Source organism: Carlito syrichta, unplaced genomic scaffold (assembly GCF_000164805.1).
Source record: "Carlito syrichta isolate Samal-C Ts95f unplaced genomic scaffold, Tarsius_syrichta-2.0.1 Scaffold65441, whole genome shotgun sequence".
NCBI classification, from domain to species: domain Eukaryota; kingdom Metazoa; phylum Chordata; class Mammalia; order Primates; family Tarsiidae; genus Carlito; species Carlito syrichta.
This window is the reverse complement of record NW_007009537.1, coordinates 635,778-659,811: the sequence shown is the minus strand read 5'-3', so window position 1 is coordinate 659,811 and position 24,034 is coordinate 635,778. Positions and strand designations below refer to the sequence as shown.

The 24,034-nt window shown below is 39.2% G+C and overlaps 1 protein-coding gene across 7 annotated transcripts in view; it reads right to left on the bottom strand.

The window, feature by feature from the left end:
* DTNA (dystrobrevin alpha) overlaps window positions 1-24,034 on the bottom strand; it is a 300,965-nt gene that overhangs the window by 98,164 nt on the left and 178,767 nt on the right. For all 7 annotated transcript variants that reach the window (XM_021708883.1, XM_008051371.2, XM_008051378.1 and 4 more), the window contains exon 4: window positions 9,471-9,684. In XM_021708883.1, the coding sequence (XP_021564558.1) occupies window positions 9,471-9,684 (214 nt within the window). The remainder of the gene's footprint in view (window positions 1-9,470; window positions 9,685-24,034) is intronic.

Here is a 24,034-nt window from a genome sequence, read left to right as displayed (position 1 = left end):
CTGAATTTGCCTAGCAATTTGTCTCACAAAGAGTTAGTGATCAATACATTTCTTATATGAATGAATGGCTATTAATCATAATAATAGGTATCCCTAGAATTCTGAAAGTCTATTTATCAAGTTGTCTATAATTTTAGAGCAGGTATCTGTAAAAGAAATGCAATGACTTTGTAAAAACCACCTTATTCAAAATTATTCCTGTCTGTCCCCTGCATTCCCAATGGTATGGGTAACTGGAAATATCAAACGTTTGACTTTAGAAAGTAATTAGCTTTTTCCTCTAAACTGTGATGTGGTTCAAATAATGAGAACAGGAAAGTTCACAAGGTATGGAAGATTAAGACTAATATAGCAGCAATGTAGTCCTCACAATGCAAATAAATTGAGAAGCATTATATGTACGACTTCAAGAGCAATTCAGTTCCTTTCAATGAATCAGAAAGAACAATTTAACTCGAAGGAGAGGATTGACTGCAGATGACTTTGGAGCAGAGTATTCTCCAAAGGATAAAATGGTGACAGTTCGCAGGTGAATTCTTGGACCTTAGCTTTTAATGAAGAGGATCATAGGGAGATTGCCAGTTCTATGTCGTTGTGGGGTATGGAAAATTGATGGTGTTAAATCCAACAGTGGTTGTATTACAGCTATTTTGCCAAATTGACACAATAAATCTAGATAAATCACCACGTGGAAGGCAGCTGAATGAGAGCTTTGCAGTAACTCAAGGGTGAAATTAGGCTACTGGAATCAATTGTTATGCAAGCTACTATGCCAGATTGCAAATGTGACCCTTGTCATGAAGAAGGATTCAGGGGCATACAGGGATTTAGGTCATGGTAAGCACACCAGGGCTGGGTGAGTACAGATCTTATCCACCCTAAGTATTGGAAAAAATTTAAAGAAGTTTAAGGAGTGAGTGGAAATGATCAACTCTTCAACAGAGAATTGGGGCATCAAAGACTTAAATACATATAGATCTTTTTAAAAGAACATTTTAAGTAGATATACAGGATGAAAACAATAGGGGAGAAAGAGGCCCTTTCTAAAGGCCTTCGACCAGGTTCCATACTAAAGCCCATTGCTTAAGCAAAGTCATCTTGGGATGGGGCTTCCATTTTGTTGTGAAAAAAGAATTGGCATTGACATAGGAAGCAAGGAGTAGGGAGAAGCTGGTATACCCCACACAAATAAATGTAAAAGCTATGTTCATCAGGAATTGTCATTAGTTGGGATCAGTTTGACTTATGAACAGTCAGTGAAATCTGTTAAGTGTTAGGAAGTAGAAAGACAAGCTCATGAAGATGAATGCTGAGAAGCTACCAGGAGTCTTGTGCAAATGAGCAGGAAATAGCATATTGTTTCAAAGTGAGCATATCCACGGCAATGCCTTTAAATGTCTGGCAGTAAACCGTACCCCCGGAATGCTGGCTGTCAGTCACAACTCAAGAAGCAGACCTGCCAGTGTGTGCTAACAATGAAAACATAGGTGAGCCGGGCTTGGTGGCTCAGCCTGTCATCCCGCGCCTTTGGGAGGCTGAGGTGAGTGGATTGCCTGAGCCCGCGGGTTCGAGACCCGCCTGGGCAGCAAGACCTCATCTCTACAGTAAATAAAAAAATCAGCCGGGCGTGGTAGCACATGCCTGTAATTCCGGCTACTCGGAAGGCTGAGGCAGAAGGATCGCTGGAGCCCAGCAGGTTGAGGCTGCGGTGGCCGGGAGCGGCCACTGTACTCCAGTCTGGGCGACAGAATGAGACTCCAACTCAAAAAAAAAAAAAAAAAAAAAAGAAAACATAGGTGGTCTCTAATGCTGCAGGTCAAGCAGCCTGGGAGTGGGGCAGCACCAGGAGGAGTAGAGATAAAGTCTACACTTTCCTCCTGCTTTTATGAAAAGCCATGGAAGTATACCTTCAGTTTTATATGCAGTTCCGATGGCCACCCCAAAAAGACACAACGGAGTCAGACATGTTTGGGTGACTGGATGCATCATGGTGCACATATTAGAATCAGATTTTTAGGGATGGAATGGGCCTCCAGAGTCTCTAATTGATGACATGACCATATCAACTTTTCTTGGTCAATTACAGATGCTAGTGCAGTTGATTTTTTAGTGGAAAAGGCACAGTAAAAGCTGAAAAAGTTACCATTAGCATATAATTTTAAATTAACAGAATAATTTTATTTTTATAACAAAATGACAGAATCACTCCCTTTCAATGTAGAGAGAGAACCCAATGCATAATACATACTTTACTTATTTTTTCTACTATTGTCTTTTGGCATAATGGAATATATTCTGTTTTTAAGCTGATTATCCTGGAGCTTTTGCCTGTACAAACTATACTTTCTTGATCTAGCTTGGCATGTAAATGTACCAAATTAAATTGTATACTGGCATTTAATTAACACCAAAAATTATTTAAGAAAACCAAGTTAACACATGCAAATCATTAAAAGTATAAACTGAAGTCTTCATAAATCAATGTCTTAAAAAATCTTTTATTTCCCTTTACATTTTGTTTTCTCACTCTGATAATTTTTAAATTTTTTTCTGGGGGACAACTGTTTGAAATGGAAAGAGGAAAGCACTTAACCTTTGGTTAAAATTATATGGTGATGGGTAGTGTCTGTCTTGAAAACATGGATTACAGTTCTTCGAAGTTTGACTTGTCATATAAAAAGTGAGTAATGCATTAGTCTAGACTGGGTTTTCGAGAAACTTATAAAGCAACAAACTGATTTCTTTCAACTAAGACGATCTTATTTGAGAAAGGAATATTTACTTCTGAAAAGAAGGAAAAACAATAAATAGATATCAATAGGTCTGGGATGCTAGGCGGAACTCAGAACAAAATGTATATTTTCTCCAAACTGCCAAGAGAGCTGCCTATTTGAAGTTACAAAATCCCATGATCAATTTCAAGTCTTCAATAGTGAGATTTGAATTTCTAACTGATGCTTTCTTGAACAGGCAGGAGGAATGATGTCTCTATTTAAGAGTACTAAAATCAGCTCTTCTTTTACCAACATATTTTACAAAAACATTTGGCAAGCATTTTTGATAAGCAGAGGCACAGCACTCAAACAGCTTTCGCTCACACATTTTGGTGGCTTAATTAACTGAGAGAATTGCTTCCTCCCCTCTGCTTATACAACATGCCTCTATTATAACACATTTTTTCATCTGAAAATTATTCTGCTCATAGGGACCACTCATTTAGTCCCTCGATAAATATTTATTGACATTGTTCCAGAGGTTGGAGATATAGAGATGAATAGGATGTGCTCCTACCTACCCTCCATTTTTTTTTTCATAGTCTATTGGAGTGAAAGGCTCAGAAACCGTTAATTTAAATACAACACATTTTTACAAAGGGCATCTCCTCTCACTTTATCTTGTCTTACTTATCATTTATCCCCAGACTATCATAACGTCTAGCAAATAGCAAGCTCTTAATATATGTTAGTTAAATTAATGAATGCACAGATGAAAAGAAACTTTCTGATTTACTACTTAAGGCTTATATTGATGTTGGTTCCACACAAAGAGCAACCGAGTTGTTCTATGTGTGTCACTCACAACAATGGCACCCTCGCATTTTAAGGGTTATGTTGAGAAATATAAAGTGTTTGAGCACAAGTATAACAATTGGCTTTATCGCTCTTACTACTAGATAATGCAGTTATGGATGCCTTGAATTTACACACATAATTACTCTTGTTTTGGGGATCATGAAGCTAGCTTATGAATAGATAGAAACCTTGCACTTGGACCTGGTGTCTCTTTGGCCTCCCCACAATGTTAGCAAAACATCTGGGAAAGAAACCCCTCATAGTCCTGGGCCAGGTGAGTCTTCCAGGGGTTTCTCCAGAATGAAAGGGGCCTATACTGTTGGGATGTCCCTCAACATTCCATCTGTGACTTATCCAAAGTCTAAGTCAAGCAAAAGATGAGTGGCATTAAGGGTACTCAATTCCTCGACAATTGTGAAATGCCTTGGCAAAGTGATCCTATTTTAGCAGCATGTAGGAATCAGAGTATTTTTCACCAGAACAAAATTTTAGTGACTAGAGGAGAATGTTCTATGGACATCTTGAATGTAAGATGTGCTAAGAAAAAAGTCACCGAGCCAAATAAACACTGCTTTAAATATCTCGTTTTGGCCATAGAGATAATAAGAGAAAAGGGAACATTTGGTTTTCTAGAACTCTTTTCTCTTGCCTTTGCTCTCACACATCCACGGAGTCTCCAGCATGAACAATAGGTTTTGTTGGCGCACAGAGAAATGGCTGCGTACTTTTGTAGTACATCTTGCATTAAATATCAGAACGATTTTTAAAATTCAAAAGGCAGAAAGCTTTTGGCAGAGTTCCAGGATCATTTCATATTCATGCATTTGAAATAGTTCTGTGGTCCCTTTTGCAGCACTGGGGGCTCAGCAGTGGGAATGGTTGTTTGAACGACTCAGCCAGGTGTGCTGTGTTGAAGGAAGGGGAAAACACTAGGATTTTGTATTCTCTACCTCTGAATATTACTGATGGGTTTGTAGTTTCGGGTGGCTGTCACAAAACTGACTCCACTGCTACAATGTAAAACTTGTTAAGTCCAAATATTTATTTCATATACACTCTGTCAAATATGTCTAAATATCACAAACTGGAAAGGTTAGGGATGTGAGCATAATAATGATATCCTGTAATAAGCAGGATATGTCTGGGAGGAAAAAGTACATTAATTCTCAGTTAGGAAAATGAAAGAGAAAGCATAAATAGAGCTGAAATGAAATTGATTCTTGAAACAAAATGATTTTTCCCCACACATCTCATCTAGTATAAAGCCGTATGACCTGCAGATTATTGACCTTTCTGCTCTCAGTTTATCACCTCCTCAACCTGGAAAATTAAAACAATATGGTGCCAAATCAGTAAGATTGTGGGTGTAAATGCTAAGTACACCTGAGCTATTATTACCACTATTATATTATTATTTCATTAAAGACTTGGCAATAAGGCTACAGTTTGGGACCCCTTATAACAGGAAAGTTTCAATTTCTTTTAATATTTATTACTGTCCTTCTATGATTTTTGAGTGACTGAATATATAAGAAAATGAAATTTGTCACTGTCACATAATCTATGAGAAACTGTCCCTAGGAAGGAATATACTACAGAATGGAAATGAGAAGTAAAGACTTTATTAGTGTTATTAGTGTTTCCTAGAGAAATAGGAAGAAAATAAAAGAGGTACATTGAAGTCTTTTGTAATAGGATCATCCACATTGGTAACCATGTACACCTGTTTTTTTTTTTTTCTGTGGAGCAGAAATAAAAATAGGGTCTGAATCTAGGTGATCAGGACTTTCCAGTCTTGGTAATATGTTGGACATTAAGGAGAACTTAATCTCAGAAAAAGAACTAAAAGAATTTAGTGCGACTAGAGCTAAGAGAGACGCGTCTATCATTCATTGAGTTAGTCTTGCGTTGGGTCTGGCCTCAGATGCTGTGCATACAAAGAAGACATGGTCCTATCTTGAAGCAGCTTGTGGGAAGGAGTCATATAGTCAGACAAGCACTATAAGAGAATAACAGAATCCTGTACAAGGAACAGTGGGACCCGGGGAAAGATGATCAACGTAGCCACGAGAGGTGGAAGGTTCCATAGATTATTAGAGGTTGTGACTGCAACTCTCAAAAGGGCTTCACATTATAGACTTTTAAGAGTTATTGTTATCTTATAACTTTCTGAAATGTTGTTTTTCTTTTGAGTTAGTCTGTATTTCCTAAAAATTCATAATCATAAAATAAAGGTTCTTAGAACACAATAATAACAATAAATACCCTTAGAACACTTCAAAGAGATTCCCCCCCACATGGTAGAATATGGATAAGAGGTGAGAGAAAAAACTTCTGCCTGTTTGTCAGTACAGGGGTTCCCAACCCCCAGGCCACAGACTGGTACCTGTCCATGGCCTGTTAGGAACTGGGCCACCCAGTAGAAGGTGAATGGTGGGCGAGCAAGCAAAGCTTCATCTGTATTTATTGCCATTCCTCATTGCTGGCATTACTGCCTGAGCTCCGTCTTCTGTCAGATCAGCAGCGGCATTAGCTTCTCATAGGAACCCAAACCCTATCGTGAACTGCATGTGTGAAGTATCTAGCTTGCTTGCTCCTTATGAGAATCTAATGCCTGATGATTGGAGGTGGAGTTGAGGCAGTGACGTTAGTGCTGTGGAGTGGCTGCAAATACAGATTAACATGAGCAGTGAGGGTTGACTGCACACTCACCCCCTGGTCTATGGAAAAATTGTCCTCCATGAAACTGATCCCTGATGCAAAAAAGGTTGGGGACTACTGTGTTAGTGGATTCTGAAGGAGAGAGTCTCAGGTGGGAGGCCAGTTCCTGGGGTGCACAGGAGACAAGGGACAAAAGGAAGACACTGACTCAAGCTCTAGCTACTTTCTAACATGCCTTCTTCTCTCTCAGCCACTGTTCCGTTCTTATGGCACCTCTTTCCCATCTTCCCCAGGCATACCCATCCACTTTCCTGGAGACACTAGAAAAGATGGTGTCTGGCCGTGGAAAGATCTGCTTAGAAGTTGGCTGGTAATCACTCACTGGTGACCCTCTCCCAGGAATACAGCCATTTTTAGAATAAATGGCAGGAAGAACAAATACCTTATAGGCATAAAGGACTGTCTCTTTGGTGACAGAATGGCAAGCAAGAGCATAGGCCACTGGGGTCCACTGCCACCTCCCAACATTTTACAAATCATCTACAGATGTGGTTATGTACCATATCTTTTAAGAAGCTGATTTGGCCAAAGAGCAGAGAAACCTTGTAACTAGGAAGCAAACTGTGGTCCACAACAAGCATCCTTGTATGACAATGGAGACCCAGCTTGCAGAGGGAGCACTAATTGTTGGGAATATGGTTGTGGGAAGGTGAGTCTAGTTCCCGGGGTAACATTCAAGTAAAGAAGGCTTTAATTCTCATTTCAGGATACCATTTTCCTGGCAGAGTCCAATGGGCTGGGTCTAGTGAATTTTAAGGCACTGCCCAAAAAATGACCATTTCTCTTTGGATACAAGTTTATTAAATCATCATACTGTCTGTCCTCTTTAGAGTCCATGTTCTTAAGGCATCTCAATTTTAATTTTAGATTTTTTCCTTGTTTATTCGTATGTCCATTCAAAATACACCAAATGGGAGAAAATCTCCTAACTGTTTCAGTGATTCTATAATAGAAACAGCACATCTTTGTTTTACTAGTATCAGGCTCACTCATGTCTGCCAAAATACAGAAGTTTCTCTTAAACACTTGGGTTCTGTCACGGGACAGGTGGTAGAAAGTGACATCAGATTTCCATACTAGATCTAATTTTTGATAAACAGGAGTTCACTCTTCTAAGAAATAGTCCAACATTTATTTTATTCCTAAGTTTCTCTTCTCGCATTCACTCCTAAGTTACATTTCCAGTTAGTTTTACTTCCTGATGGCTCACATTTCACATCCAAAATTCCATGCCATCAAATAGAAAATTTGAGTATTAATAGAACTTTCTATGCTCATTTGCTATGCCAAAGGAGAGAAAGAAGTATCTGCAGACTAGGATCTCTATGAGGAGATGTTTATAAATCTACTACAATGAGATTATTGAAAGTACATATCAGGGCCTTCCTATCGATAGGAAGAATAGGCACTAAATAAACATTTCTTCTGAACATTTGTGTAAGTTGCTCCTTACTTTGGGATGATCCTTAAACTTAACATTCATCAGTCTTGAAATGATTCAGCTATATTATCAGTGGCTATTTAAAGAACATTTATAGCTGTATATTCAGAAATGATCTAACCAATATTTTTATATGAGAGTGAAAACTAACTCTATTAGTGTGAATCCCATAGTTTTACAAAACACCTCCTTCCTTATTGTAAATCTGGCCCTATTTCTGTATTTATGCAGTGAGTACAAATTATTCTTGTGCTTTGACGTCTAATGAATCCCCTAACAATAATCCAGAATTTAGTGGAAAATTATATTTCTATTTTTTACATTTTCTATTGCTACAAGTCTAACAAACAAGTCCCCAAATTATTTAGTGGCAAGTCTGAAAGCTATTGCACTGTTGTAAAGGGGCCAGGATAGAAATGCCATTCTATCCGAGCGCTCTTCTGCTGCCTGTCATGTGAAACCCCAGTCCTCTTTACCTTCCTATCACTGAATTACCAGAGCGATTAGTCCACAGGAGTACATCCTGTTTTGAAGTCAGCACAGAAAAGGCTAAGGATCAACCAACCTGGACTACTCGTTTTAAAATTGCTTATTTCAGCTTGAGAATTTGTCGAAATAGAAACATCACGGAGACAACTGTATAAACTGGCCAAACTGAGCAGGAACAATTCTGTTAACACTCTCGATTGCAAATTGACAACTGGAGACTTTTGTGAGGTGTATAATGACAAAAGCCTGGCTGGAACATCTCCAACACTAGGGTGGAGGCTTCCAAGCATTGGTCAAACGATGAGACTAAGCAAAATCTTCTGAGAATCTTAAAACGGGATAGCTGGAAGGTCAGGTTAGCAATTTTCCTTTGTAATATTCAAAACAAGTGAAAGTGGGAACGGTGCAGAGGGGCGTGATACTCTGTCCAGATTGCTGGCAAAAGCTCTTTTGGAATTTTAGGCTGATAATGTAATTCAGGGGAGTTTCTACATTTCACAAGCCTGCCACAGATACCTTGGAAAAGACACCTTAGCTCATTACCCAAGTCCCCACTCTGCCACTAACATGCTGTGTGACACTGGACAAGTGACAATTTCTTTGTGTTTAAGTTCCTTCATCTGTAAAATGAGAGATTTGGAAGAACAGTCTTTAAGATCTCAGCCAGCTCTGTAGTGCTCTGATTCTGAGGGGAAATTATATAAGAATTAGGCTGAGCTTCAGCTGTGGTAATGTGGACGGCATCCTATTGTTTTATGGTGATACGTTATTGACCAGTTCATTTAACGCAAGTCATGGTTACTTGGACTAGGCCAGTCTAGAAACCCTTTTCAATTTCTTCCCTGTTTGCTTCAGGGCCTTGTTAGGACACCTCAGAAACACTGTCTTAAACAATTTGCAAAGAGGAGAGTTAAAAACATCCTCCTACTTCACGCTTCATTAAATCGCTCCACAGGCACTGCTCTCAAGCGGCCATAGCTCCTAGGAAGCAAGGGGTGAGTTAAATAAAGGTTAGAACATAAAATACAACTGTTCTCAAATTCTGATGGCACTGTTCTACTCCCTAGTCTTTTCCATTACACTTAAAGATTTATATTAAACACATGGAGACTTATTGACATAAGCATCTGGTCAATAAAAAAAGGAGACAGTTACTCTAGAAAATGATTAGAGAAAAAGACCAGGAAGTAGAAGAGGCAATGGAAACCAAACATGGAGAGAGCAACAGACATTCAGAGGACACTTACGGGTCAAAGGCCGCAAGCAGGAAGTTGAGGAGGAGGCTGATGGATTGCTCCACATGGATTTGATGAGTGGTTGGCATCCGTTTGTTGAGCTGGTAAAAAATGGTGGAGAGCACAGCCTCTAAGCGGGCCACATTGAGTTCTGTGTTTGGGTCCAAGTTGTTCAGAGCATTTTCCCGCAATGCTTCTATGACATTCCATATGTCCACCAGGTGCACTGCAATTAAAGCAGAGTTAACAGATCAGGTCCAAGGTACCTGTGGCAGTCTCGTGAAATGTAAAAATGTCCCTGAATTACATTGTCAGCCTAAAACTTCAAAAGAGCTTTTGTCAATTGCCTCTCTTCTGGATAGATTATTATCTCCTCCACTTTCCCCACTTGTTTTGAATATTACTTACTTTCTATGTGTCTCTACCCTGTTTTTTCTAGGCTCCTCACACGTGTTTAGCTGCTGCAGGGGCTGACATAAGTCAACAAACATAGGCTGTGCATAGTCTCCAGGACTTGATATATGTGGGGGGGACTCAAAAAACCAGAATTTATTTATAAAAATAATGTATTTATTCTTATATGTTTAAACTTCAGTCGTCCTCAAAGTACTCTTTGATGCAATATACCCGTTGAGACGCGTTTTCACTGCTCAGAACAGTTTTTGAACTCATCAATTTTGATGCCTCTTTGTATTTCTACCATTTTTTGTTTCACCTCTTCCATATCAGCAAAAAATTTCCCTTTGAGGACTTTTTTCATCAGGGGGAACAAAAAGAAGTTGCTCAGGGTAAGAGCAAGTGAATTGGAAAGGTGAGGCATGGGAACATGCTGTTTTTTAGTCAAAAACTTCTAAACACTCAGAGCGATATGAGCAGGTGTTTATAAAGCACCCATCATGAAATGGGCAAACACATTGAAAGAATCTCCAAAAAAAAAAAAAAAAAATTCATTGAAGCTGAATACAGTCTCTCACAACAGTGTCAGCTGGTATGCTGATGCTGATGGGTTCCTAGAACACTTACCTACCAGGGGAAGCTGCCTGTACTACAAGGGGCCTGCCCTCCAAAAACATAATTCTTTTTTTTGTTTTTGGAGGTCTCCCCTTGTATAATAGCAAGCAAATGATTTGCTGAACATTACTGTAGATAGTTGTTTCCGACTTTCACAATGGCCCTTGAAATAGAACATTATCTCCATGATACATGCAGGAAAACTGAGGATCAGGAAAGTGAACTGATAAATGCAAAGGTACAAGGTCCATCAGTGGAAAAACTGGCATCCAAATCTGAGGCTAGCTGGTATGGAAGCATTTTCTCACAACACACGGCTACTCAAAAAGAAGAGAAGACCAACCCTTCCATTCTAGTGTTTGAAAGGATATCAATATTGCATTTGAGTATTTAAATGTTTTTGTTCATGTATATTCTTTTTAGTAGTATTCAGTTTGAAGTAAGAAAAAAAAAGGAAAGTTAAGGTAGGCAGGAAGACACGGGAGTAAGGGAAAGTTATAGTCACAGATCATATAACTAACCTGGTCAAGAACAAGCAGTATCTTGGTGACATTGTTGACTAGCTGATGTAAGTCATGGTAACTTTCACTAGGATAGTGAAGAAATTCATTTCTATTTTCTTCCCTATTTGCCCTGAGGTCGTCTTATGATGTCCTAGAAATCATTACCACAACCAGGATAATGAACATGTCCAATACTCTCAAAAGCTTCTTCTAGAGCCTCTGTAATTTACACCTGCTCCCTGTCCCAGGCACCTGATCTGCTTTCTGACACAAATTTCTAAAATTCGGAGTCAATGGAATTAGATACTGTGGACTTTATTTTCATCTGGATTCTTTTGTATCAACAGCTTGCTCCTCTTTACTGCTTAGTAGTATTCCACTATGTAAATATAGCACAATTTTTATCAACTCACCTGCTGGTAGATATTTGAGTTGTTCCAGTTTTGAGTTACATGAACAATCATGTACAGCTCTTTGTATGTTGTACACACACACACACACACACACACCACATGCACACACACACACACACACACACACACACACACACACACACAGATGCAATTCCATTTCTCTTAGATAATTAGAGATTAAAAGTACTAAAAGTATTAAATGTATTAAGTAAATACTTAGAAATGAAGAGCTTGGTCATATGGTAGGCATATATGTTTAATTTTTTTTTTTTTTTTTTTTTTGACTTGGAGTCTCACTGTCGCCCAGACTGGAGTGCCACCGCAGCCTCGACCTGCCGGGCTCCGGCGATCCTTCCGCCTCAGCCTTCTAAGTAGCTGGAACTACAGGCGCGCGCTACCACGCCCGGCTAATTTTTTGATTTATTGTAGAGATGAGGTCTCACCTGCCCAGGAGGGTCTCGAACCCGCGGGCTCAGGCAATCCACTCACCTCAACCTCCCAAAGGCGCGGGATTACAGGCTGAGCCACCAAGCCCAGCTATATGTTTAATTTTTAAAGACACTTTCGAAGTGTTTTCCAAAGTAGCTGTACCCTCCTCCATTCCCATCAGCAATATGAGTTCAAATTCCTCCACACCTTCACCAAGTTTAGGTTTATTTTCATTACGCTCTTGCATTTACAAATACTTTGTTTTTTCTCAAAGAAGTATATACTTTTGTTTCAGTTCTTGAGAAATGTGCACCCCATATATGCTTTTTCACTAACAATCCCCTAAGTATTGTCTCCTATCTTTTTACCCACTTCTGACACTGTGTTTTTGTTGGGTTTTTTTTTGTTTTTGTTTTTTTGTGGACACCACCAAGGTCTATTGCTTATACATTCTGGAGCAGCAGCCCAAGCTACACCTGGGTCCCTGTGAAGCATCCAAGGTGCAGGGCAGTGTGCACCTCTCTGGAGACTTTGTCCTAAAGGTGCTAACTTGCCTCAAAGATCTCTGAAATGCCCTTGAGGTCATTCTTCCATTGTCTTGACAAATAGAATCTGGCTTCCCTCTTTCCATATTAATCTCCTTAACAAACAGTTGCTTGACCATACCCTTAGTATTCTCTCCTAAACAAGCTGCTTTACTCTTTACATGACCAGGATGACAGTTTTCTAGATCTTTCCATTCTGCTTCCCTTTTAATTATAAATTCCATCTTTAAATCATTTCTCTCTTCTCTCATTTTAATGGAAGCAGTCAGAAAAAGCCATGTAACACCTTGAACACTCTGCTGCTTGGATATTTCCTGTTAGGCCATAGTCCTAGCAGGCACTCCACGATGTTAGGTCAGGCCAGCTGGGGTGTGGGTATCTGGTGTACAATTTGGTGCTGCGAGAAAAATGCAAATAATCACACAGAAGTTAGATTAGAAAATATAGTTTATTTAGAAAGTAATTTAGAGAGAAAGAGGAGGCCAAAGCCAGGAAACATAGCTCAAAGAGCATATGGCCACACCAGAGTCTAGTAAAGTGATGGCTAACACTGTTTTGTTTTGTTTTGTTTTGTTTTTTTAAACATAGCCAGGCATGGTGGTGCACACCTGTAGTTCCAACTACTTAGAAGGCTGAGGTAGAAGGGTCACCTGAGCCCAGCAGGTTGAGTCTGCAGTGGCAGTGAACATGCTACTGCACTCCAGCCTAGATGACAGAGTGAGACTGATTCCAAAAAAACAAACAAAAACCAAAAACCAAAAACAAAGCAAACATCTAGTGAGCTCCTAGTATGGCTGCCTGGCATTGAACTATGTGACCATGTTTTCTTGGCTCTTCTCTTATTTTTGTTCTCGGAACAGATCTGTAGTTTCTTGCCTTTGATATAGGAGAACTTTATCACCAATCCCTTCCACTAAAATAACAAGCCAGCCAGCCAGTCAGTGAGTCAACCAACCAACCAATCAACCAAGTCCTTTGAAGTTAGACTCTCTTCTCCTAGGTCAAGTTTAACTGCAGAATCTTTAGCCACGGGACCTTGAGGGACATGCAGATCTTCTTATACCCAAATTAGGCTTAAAGAAAAACAAACACCTAAAATTTGGGTCTCATAACAAATTTTATATATATTTTGAGACCTAAACAATAAGTGTATTATACAAATCCACAAACTAACAAAGGCAGGTTATACAAAACTTTCACTATGATCATTTGCTGTTACTTTTAATAATTACTTTAAATAAACTGGGCATGGTGACTAATGCCTATAATCCCAGCACTGTGGGAGGCCTAGGAGGGAAGATTGCTTGAGGCCAGAAATTTGAGACCAGCCTGGAGAACACAGAGAAATCCCGTTTCTACAAACATTAAAAAAAAACATTAGTCTGGTGTCATGGTGCTTGCCTGTAATTCCAGTTACTTGGGAAGCTGAGGCAGGAGGATCATTTGAGCCCAGGAGATCAAGGCTGCAATGAGCTATGACTGTGTCACTACACTCCAGCCTGAACAACAGAGCAAGACCCTATCTCAAAAATAAATGAATAAATAGACAAATAAGTAACTATTATAATTACTTAATGTTTCCATTATTTTAAAGTCTAAACCTGGTTTGCCAAGTTTCTTTTGTTTGGCCCCTTCTTAGCCACAACTTGACCATCTACCTTAGTGTCAGCACCACTTCCTCAAGGATATCTTTCTGGATCCTGAATCTCCAGGTTTTATATCCCTACTATGTGCCATGGCAGAATCGTCTTTCCCCATGATAGCCTGTAGTGGTGGTCTTGTGTGGACCAACTGGCTGTCTATTTCCTGCTGTGTATTGTACACGCCATAGGAAGAGGCTATGTCTGTCTGCTGTGATAACTGTTCACACCCCTAGCACCCGTCACAGTGCCTTCTATATCACAGGAGCTAGTAAATATCTTTTGACTAAATGAGTGAATGACAATGACATGACTCAACAGTGAAACAGGGTTTTCTAATGATACATTTGCTTCCTAAAGGAGCAGTAAGATACAGTGGTGAAGAATCACACAGATATTGGTTTGAATCCCAGAAGTCCTGTCCGTCAAGTTATTTAACTTCTCTGATTAATGTATTGCATTTAGGAGAAGTACTGGGACGGGCTCGGTGGCTCAGCCTGTAATCCTAGCATTTTGGGAGGCTAAGAGGAGTGGATTGCCTGAGCCCGTGGGTTCGAGACTAGCCTGGGGAACTTGGTGAGACCTTGTCTCTACAATTAAAAAAAAAAAAAAAATAGCTGAGTGTGGTAGCGTGTGCCTGTAGTTCTGGCTACTTGGAAGGCTGAGGTAGAAGGATCGCTGGAGCCCAGCAGGTCAATGCTGGGGTGGCCATGAGTGTGCCACTGCACTCCAGCCTGGGTAATGGAGTGAGACTCCAACTCAAAAAAAAAAAAAAAGAAAAGAAAAGAAATGCAGTTTAAAAATATCATTCCAGACTTCGTTTTTATTTGTATTTCTGTTTGAGTAGGGCTCTTGCTCTGTAACCCAAGCTGGAGTGCCGTGGTGTGATCATGACTTACCACAGCCTCAACCTCCTGGGCTCAGGTGATCCTTCTGCCTCTGTCCCCTGAGTAGCTGGGACTACAGGTGTGTTCCACCATGTTCAGCTAGGTTTTTGTTGTTTTTTTTTTTAGTGACGAGGTCTCACTGTGCTGTCCAGGCTTGTCTTGGAACTCCTGAGCTCAAGGGGTCCTTTCACCTCAGCGTCCCAAAGTGCTGAGATTACAGTTATGAACCACCACAACCATCTCATTCCAGATTTTAGGGAAAGAAAGGAATGGAGATGGACAGATATGCATTAGGAGGAAGTAGCTGAAGTCGATTTTAGTCCAAATAATAGATGGTGGTACTTTTGCCTAGGGGGAAGGTATTATGCATAAAAAAACTGTGATCATGCACTTTGTACCATGTATTCTCCAGGGAAGGCACAGTGGAAATAATTCAGATCTTGCAGTCCCAAAGATTCAGAATTTCATTTCTGACTCCACTAATAAATGTAAAACTGGGTAAGTTATTTTACTTGTATAAATTTTATTATTCCTATTTATTTAGAAATGAGAAAACTAATATCATCAAGAGGTAGTTATAGTGAGGCTAAAAGAGTAAATGTATTACAATTGCTGGCCACAAGGGCTAGCACACAAGTGCTCAATAAACTAGCTAGCTATTTATGTTACAATAATTAAACACACCCGATCTAAAGTCATATTATGTTACTATTAATTTAAACAATCTATGAGTCCAAAACTAAGTTTTAGTTGAGTCTCTTAAAGGCAACACATTAATCAGTCTGTAATTTTGACCATATATTATTTGGGTCATACAGAAGAAGCACAAACCACATTCCAGTCACAAAAGCAGAGGTGGATTCAGTTTAGTTGTCTTAAATTCTGAGCCAGTGGCATTGACATTGATTTTTACCATATTGAGTAATTAGAAACCTGGTGAGGAAGGCCTTCCTTCCTAAAGGTTTCCTGGAAACTTTGTTTCATTGGTTACTGCTCTGGGAAGTGTAATCACAGCGCAAAAATTCAGGATCTTGGCAGTGGTTGGGTTCCCCTATTACCTTGGGCAAGTCACTTCCTTGTTTCGGTTTCCTCATCTGTAAAATGGGAACAATAACAGTTCCTCCATGACAGGGTTATTTTGGGGGTCAAATGAAATAATTCACATAAAACATTTCACACAGTGCTTAGTGCACAATATCCATTCACTAAATATTAATTACTGCTATTGAGAAACTTAAGTAGCATAAGATTTTTTGCCTATTTAAATAGGAACACTGAGAAATAGGAAAAGTTGATATTCATTAGGAAGTTATTAAGAAGTCTGTTTTAAAAGCCCGACACTTGTATCAATACGTTGCTTACTGCTCTGTCTGCTGGTAAATTCGTTTTAGAAAATGAGGACATTTAGTTTATGCAATAACAGTCATGGACCACTAGATGGCACTGTGCATATTTTACTAAACAGTGTCAAGCTTCAGCTGTTTGTCATAGAGTACCGGCTACTAGGCACAGGGGACAGGAATTGGGGGTGTCCCTCATCGATACGACGACATTCATGCTATATTAACATACTAGATAAGGCAACAGTTTGCATCATGAAATTCCTTAGTTGACATTAACCATATCAAGAATAAACAAAGTGTATTCTTAAAGTAATATTTAGTACTTCATAGCATTTTAAGAAGAATGTTATTAGTGTATCATCATCATCATAAGAATTTATGACAACTCAACTGAATCCATATCTGCTTTTGTGACTGGCATGTGGTTTGTGCTGCTTTTATATCACTCATATAATATATGATCCAAATTATGGGCTGATTAATTTAAGGAATTTGGGAGACTCGCTTAAAACATAGCTTTGGACTCATGGAGCTTATACATTAATAGTAGTGTAGTATGGCTTTAGATGAAAGTATGTTTAATTATTTTAGCACAAATAGCTATAATTTGCTAAGCACCTAATATTGAATGTATTTCAGCATTAATTATTAATACTATCTAAGAGGTGTATTTGTAAGCAAATGGAAATAGACAAAGCTTCGGTAGTTTGTTATAAATCCAGGCAAATCTCAGGTAGAAAAGGTTTAGGTCAGGGTGGTTGGGGGAGAACTACAGGCAGGTAGAAAAGAGTTTGTTGTTGATCTCAAGAGATGGTTCTTATCTGTTTGCTGATGTCTTACACTATTTTTTTTTAGTTGGAGTCTCACTCAGTCACCCAGGCTGGAGTGCAGTGGCACACTCACAGCCACCCCAATATTGACCTGCTGAGTTCAGGTGATCCATCCACCTCAGCCTTCCAAGTAGCCGGAACAACAAGTGCACACTACCATGCCCGGCGATGTTTTGTTTGTTTGTTTGTTAAGTGTAGAGATGCGGTCTCGCCAAGTTGCCCAGGCTGTTCTCAAACCCATGGGCTCAGGCAGTCCTCTCACCTCAGCCTCCCAAAGTACTGGGATTACAGGCTTGAGCCACTATGCCCGGCTGTCTTACACTATTTTAATAAGAGATGGTGTCCTTAGTCCATAATTGGAGAAGACTTTAAGTATCCTTGGGAAAAGTGCTAAAATGACAAACCCATTTAGACCTAGGTAGAAATGACTGATATCATAAACTTTATTAGAAGTAGTCAAATCATATCAATGGGATAAAATATGGGGGAGAGGATACAGAAAGGATAGGCTTACTAACAGGCAACTTCAGAGCTTAGTCTATTTTATGATTTATTTCAGAGGCAGAGTTTCTTGGCCTCCAAAGGCCGTGTCCAGGCCACTGCATATAAGCATAATGTTCTTTTTCTAAATTGCTTGAAGATCGCCTCAAAATTTTCAAACCCAGACTCTACCACCTTCTGATTCCAAAATTTAAGAGAATGGAAAAGGATTTTGACAAAACTCTCCAGGTGATTCTGACAACCACTGATTTATAAACTTTTAGGAGACTCTCAAAAGGCCTCGTAGCTGGGGAAGGTCAGTAGACAATGATCTTACAGGGCCTTAGCTTTAGTCATTTTAAAGTGATTCTTAACCTTGGCTGCACATTGAAATCATCCACAAGGTTGTAAATGGCTTCCTGGTGATGTTGCTGGTCCAGCATGACACTTGAAGTGGCTAGCACAGGCTTTTTGGAAATCTCATGCTCCCACCCCGGACCTAAAGAATTGGAATGTACATTTTAACAACATCTCTAGGCAGTTTGTGTTCACATTAAAATATAAGAAGCACTGCTGAAAGTCAGTAGTTCTCAGTCCTTTGACATCAGGAGAGGCCAGTATCTCTAACAGGTTGTGAGGTGTGTTGCAAAAAGCTGATTGCCATGAATTAATTTATGCTGTTTAAGATATTGTATAATTATGCATATACACATTTTTTAGAGGGGTTTGGGATTTACAGATATCTATAAGAAGGTCACTCATTGCATTATGGTACACTTCCTTAATTAGGGGAAAAGGAAATTGCAGTTAGCTTGGGAAATGAATATAATCTGTTGATATGCCATTGGGAATACATACATCCTCTAGTGTGTGGACAGTGTCTGTGTGCTGCACTTTGTGTGTGTGTGTGTGTGTGTGTGTGTGTGTGTGTGTGTGTGTGTGTGACATGCTCCCTCAACCCTCATCTCGCCCCTCATGCTTAAAGTGATAGTGACTGGTGTCCCAGATTTTGTTATGACTTGTTTTCCTCTTGGAGACATGCAGGCAAATGCAGGGAGAGTCAACTGTGGTTAACTTACCCATCGAATCCCCATAGCAATGCAGATAGGGTGTTTCTCCTGAAATTTCATTCAGTTCTCCCCTCTCTACATGTAAATTTCCTGACCTTCAGTGCAATATTCCCAGGATGGATTTTCCATTGTAACCACACTCTTCAGAGTCTCAGAACCCAGGTTAGGTAATATTTCTGATTAGTTGACATGCTGGGTTTGAAGTGCCAAATTGTGTCCTTTCAGACATGGCAGATCCTTAAGATATGTTTGTTGGCTTGTAGAAAAGTTAATGATGGAGATTCATTGTTTCAGTTATTCATCAAAGTTGGATGTCCTTAGAACTAACAGATGAACACACATATAACCATTGTCTTTTTACCACAACAACTCTCAAATGGAAAGTTTCATTCAGTATTTTAAGTGCCAAGTTGACTTTAAGTAAACACGCTTTTAAAGTGCTTCACACGTTGGTCAGACATCACAGTGGTGAGGTGTGAGGAGGTGGGGAGTTAGCTCCTTGTGAGTGTGGGAACGACCCTGGATTCCTCAAGGACTCATTACCCTAGGCTGCTCAGTGGCCATCTTTCGTAGACTTTCGCCTTAGTCTTAAAACTTCTTTCGTACAATATGTGTTGACTGAGACATTTTCATGTGGCAGTGCTGGCTGTTCTGGGTTCTAGAATTAGAGGGTACAAGATAGGCAGGTCCCTGACCATATAGAAGTTACACGTTGTAGGGACAGATAACAAAAATAAGTGCATTGAGTATGCAACAGTAATATATTTTCTCTTTTTCATTTTAAAATTTTGAATTGATAGATAACGTATGTAGTTAAGGTGTACAATGTGATAATTTGATATTTATGTAGATATTGATCTATATCTATTTTTTCTTAAAGAGAAAAATAGGCTGAAAGTAGATTTGGGTTCAAGTGTTTACTTGTACAATATGAATAGCAATATCTATCTTTCTTACACTATGGTGTTCTGAGGAACAATAAATATTTACAGGGGAAAACAGTAAAATGCCAAGCACTATATAAATCTTAGGCATTTTTCTTATTTTAGAGAGTAACAGGCATTAAAATTTAATGTCATATTCAGGCGGATTATAAAACATCCCCCCCCCTCACAAAAATGCTTTCAATTATTTGCTCTGCTCTGTCAGTCATAAAGATATTTGGTCCTTCATATAAGCTTTCTTCCCTAACTTCAAGTTTGTTTTCCTCTTAATGGATGAAATTATGTCATAAATCCAAGAGAAACTATTTCAGTGATTACTAGTTTAGTTTCATTTCAGGTCAAATATCTCTTGAAATTTAGAAAGCCTCAGCTCATGAAATAAAAAAAGAGACTATTTTGATGTATTACTACTTACCATACATTTAACTCACACAGGATGTAACATATGGAGAAAGACTGCCATATGCTTGTACACACACAGTTGGGAAACGGAGCAAAAAGTAAGATTCCACAATAGTTTCAAAAGAAATTCAATTCAACCCAGTAATTTTGAAGGATCTGCAACGCATCATGGTTGATGTTATCAGTGGTTTAACAAGATATGAAAGCCCAACCATAAAAAGAGATTGTAATTCCCATGGGGAGGGACACACTCAATGACCTAGCTGAAGATCAGCAGAGACACTATGCCAGGTTATCAAAAGCCTACATCCTTCCTGCAGATTTTTTTTTTTAAGTGCTGCCTGCAGCTCAAAGTACAGGGATGCTATTGTGGGCTGGAAACTTTGGAAAGGTTTGAAGGTGGAGGTTAAAGCTTAAGTTGATTTCTAAAACACAGCAGGAAGTACATAGATGAAGATGAGGAAGGGAGAATTCTCCGGGAAGAAGAGATCTAGCAACCAATGGCACAGAGGAATGGATAAAGATGGGCTGCCCAGAGCCTATATTGATCTGACAGAGTCAGAGAGGTCTGTGTTGGGGCTTACAGGAAAGCAGGGTTTGTAACTAAGTAATCTTATCTACTGCCCATTATATGCCACTTTTTCCATTTTTCAATGAGCAAATGTCTGTTTTTTTATTTAATTGAGAATATACATTCTATAAAGTTTAATGCTTGATTTCATTTTTAGACAACCATGTGAAATACTGTTTAGAGCCAACAAGTCTGGTAGTGAAAACCAAGGCTGTTCTTTAGAGCTATGAGTGGGTTCCAAACTATGGGTCTTGGGAGTCACCAGGGCATCCTGAGGTTTAAGCAGCTCTTCAGGTGATTTTGATAGACAATGAAGGTTGGGGACCACTATTATGGAGAGTAACTTACAGGATGGAGTTTAGACAAGAGACAGGAAGAATAGGAAATTGATGCTCATTTGATTCAGAGGAATTTATTTAAAAGATGACACAAGAATCCTGGGAACATTGTGGTCAAGAAAGCCAGGTGCAAATTAGCCAGTTGTTAAGATTTTCTCAAATAAATAACTTACTTTTATGCCCTTACTCAGGCCTCTCATCATGGTAAAATAGTGCTTACAAATCTGTTAGGGCAGAAGAACTCAGTTAAATGGTATGCTTTTCCAAGGTCAACAAATGTATTTTGATGGGATTACATGGACCATATTAGCCATCACTAATTAACTAAACATTGAAATCAGAAAGAAAATGTTAATAAAAGCATCATTTTCAGATTTGTTTTCCATTGGTGAGCATGAGTTATGACTTTATAAAATGCAGAACCAAACAACACCTGAGTTGCTCACAAAATTTTTTAATGCTTCCAATCTTAATATCTTCCTTGCTCAGACGAACGTATGTTTTTATCACCAGGTAGTTCTCTTTGCCAAGAATCCTTGGAGGGAAGCATCCTTTCTTACAAGATAACATTTCAGTTTCACTTTAATTTCCTGGTTAAGGTGAAGCAATAAACCTTCATGAAAAGGCCTACAACATATTTTTGGTGTAAGATCAAATTGAATATTATGCCAGTCTTCAAAGGCCCTGGCAGAACATCCATTGCCTATTAGGAAAAAAGTATTCAGTATTCCTTAAAATGTGTTTGTAGACCAGCGTCATTATTCAAAATGAGGTATAATAATTGTTGGCTCAATAGCTGTCATACTGTAAATTAAATTTAGCTAAATTCAATTGAACAAGCATTTATTAAGCCTATTATTTTCAAAGTAGTATACCAGGGATTGTAAAACTAATAAGAGAAGGTAAATGAAAAGAAAGATCTGAATGATAACTAATTTCTCATTGTCAATGTTTAACTTTGTTCAGAAAACGTTGAATAACTTTAGAAGCGAGCAGATCTATTATCTTGTTTCCCCAGTGGCTAGTCATTTTATACATGGCTCTTAGACTTCACTGTATAACTATACAGGTTTCTTTAACGTGGTCTTACCATCCCCTACATTCTAGTGCTTTCATTTAGGCTTTTACTGCCTTCTACTTAGAAGTAAACCTCTTACCCATCTCCAGTTTCTGTCTTTTTCTATCTGTCCTAAGGAATATCATAAGGCTCCATTCTGGTCATGCCTTTCTCCATTGCCTGCTGAGTAGAATCCAACATGCTAAACATGAAAACCAATGTTTGGGCCTCAGTCTACTCTTCTGTGGTCTCATCTCCCATTACTCTCTAGTTTCTTCCAAGAGTCCTATGTTCCAGCAACAATGGACTTCTCACAATTCCAAAATATGCCCTTGGCTTTCTTATGTGTGCCTTTACTCAGCCTGCTCACCTATCAGGTGTAACCTGAAATCACCATCCCTCAAAGTGATACATACTTGCCATCTCCCCTAGGAAGCTCATGCTGATACCCTCAGGTAGGACTATACTTTTCTTTTCTTTTTTGCTCCTGGAGTCCTTCACATATCTATTAGAACATTTATGACACTCTGCATTTCCCACAGTTATTAATGAGCAAGTTTTTTCCTGCATTTTTCTAGACCAGTCCATATTTGGACTTTAGGGGGAGAGTCCTTGAAATTATGAGCTAAATTTTGTGTTTAAGGTCATATATGTTTGAGGGAGAAAGGGTCTATGGTTTTCATCAGTTTTTCCAAAAGAAGTATGGAGAGTAAGCTGAAGAACCACAGTGTGGCTGGGTGTGGTGGCTTATGTCTGTAATCCCAACATTCTGAGACACTAAAATGGGAGGATAAAGCCAGACTTCATCTCTACCAAAACAAAAATAATTAGCCGGGCATGTTGGTGCATGCTTGTAGTCCCAGCTACTTGGGAGGCTGAGGTGGGAGGACCACTTGAGCGCAGGAGTTTGAGGATAAAGTGAGTTATGAATGCACCACTACAACTCCAGCCTGGGCCACATAGAAAGACAAACAAACAAACAAAAAACAAAACAAAACCAAAAACCCATAGCACTAAATGCTAGCGTCTTGAGGACAAGGGCTGCTTCTTGTTCATCTTTGTATTCCTCATATCACCCTGCTCAATACCTTATTCAAACTGGGTGATCAATGATGCTTGGTGAACAGAATTAGTGGGGCCTCTATTCCAAGGAAGGTGCTACATAGAGCTCCTTGAAACTCTCCCTTGACCTCAGTACTCTAAGAAAGTTCCATGAGGCTTATTGGGCATGGTTTTCTACACTACTTTTCTTGTTTCTTATGTAGTGACTTGAGTTATGGTCAGAGTCCTAGATGCCAGAGGCCACATTCCGAGAGAAAAAGCATCCACTGGGCTACCAACCACAGGGGACTGTCTCCGACTTGTCCTTTAGAGCTTTTGATCTCACTGACCCTGTATCATGTACCCATTTGGCCAACATGAACACAAATAGACAAAATACACGGTCTGGGAGTTGAAAGGAGTGAGAAGGCAGCAACTGGCTATGAAGTATGCTACTGTTTCTGCATTCTTTCTATACCATTTCTTTATGTATTTAATTGTCTTTGTGCAGTGAGAGAGAATAAGGATAATAATAGAAAGTGCATTTTAATCACCCATTCAGAAAATAGCTATGGCTCAGAGCTTACTGCATGGAAAATTGCTTGGGAAATGGGGCTCGCATTTGGGATAAAGAAATCTCTGGGCAGGAAGTCAGCAGTACGGGTCATTTACAGGTGTCTTGTGTTAGATCATCCATAAATCAACATAGTGTAAAGAATATGAGAAGTGTATCATTTTTGTTTAAAAAGTCTTTAAAAGTCAATGGAATAGTTCTGTATCTGTTGCAGAGCATGGTGACTATGGTTCATAAAAATACACTATTTCAAAACTGCTAAAAGATTAGATCCCGAATGTTCTCTAGGATTAGATCTCGAATGTGCTCACTACAAAGAAATGATAAGTATGTGAGGTAATGTACATGCTAATTAGCCTGTGTAAATAATTCCACAATGTATACCTGTATCATAACATCATCTTATAAATCTTATAATACATGTCTTATAAATCTATATGGAAGCCGGGTTCGGTGGCTCAGCCTGTAATCCCGTGCCTTTGGGAGGCTGAGGTGAGT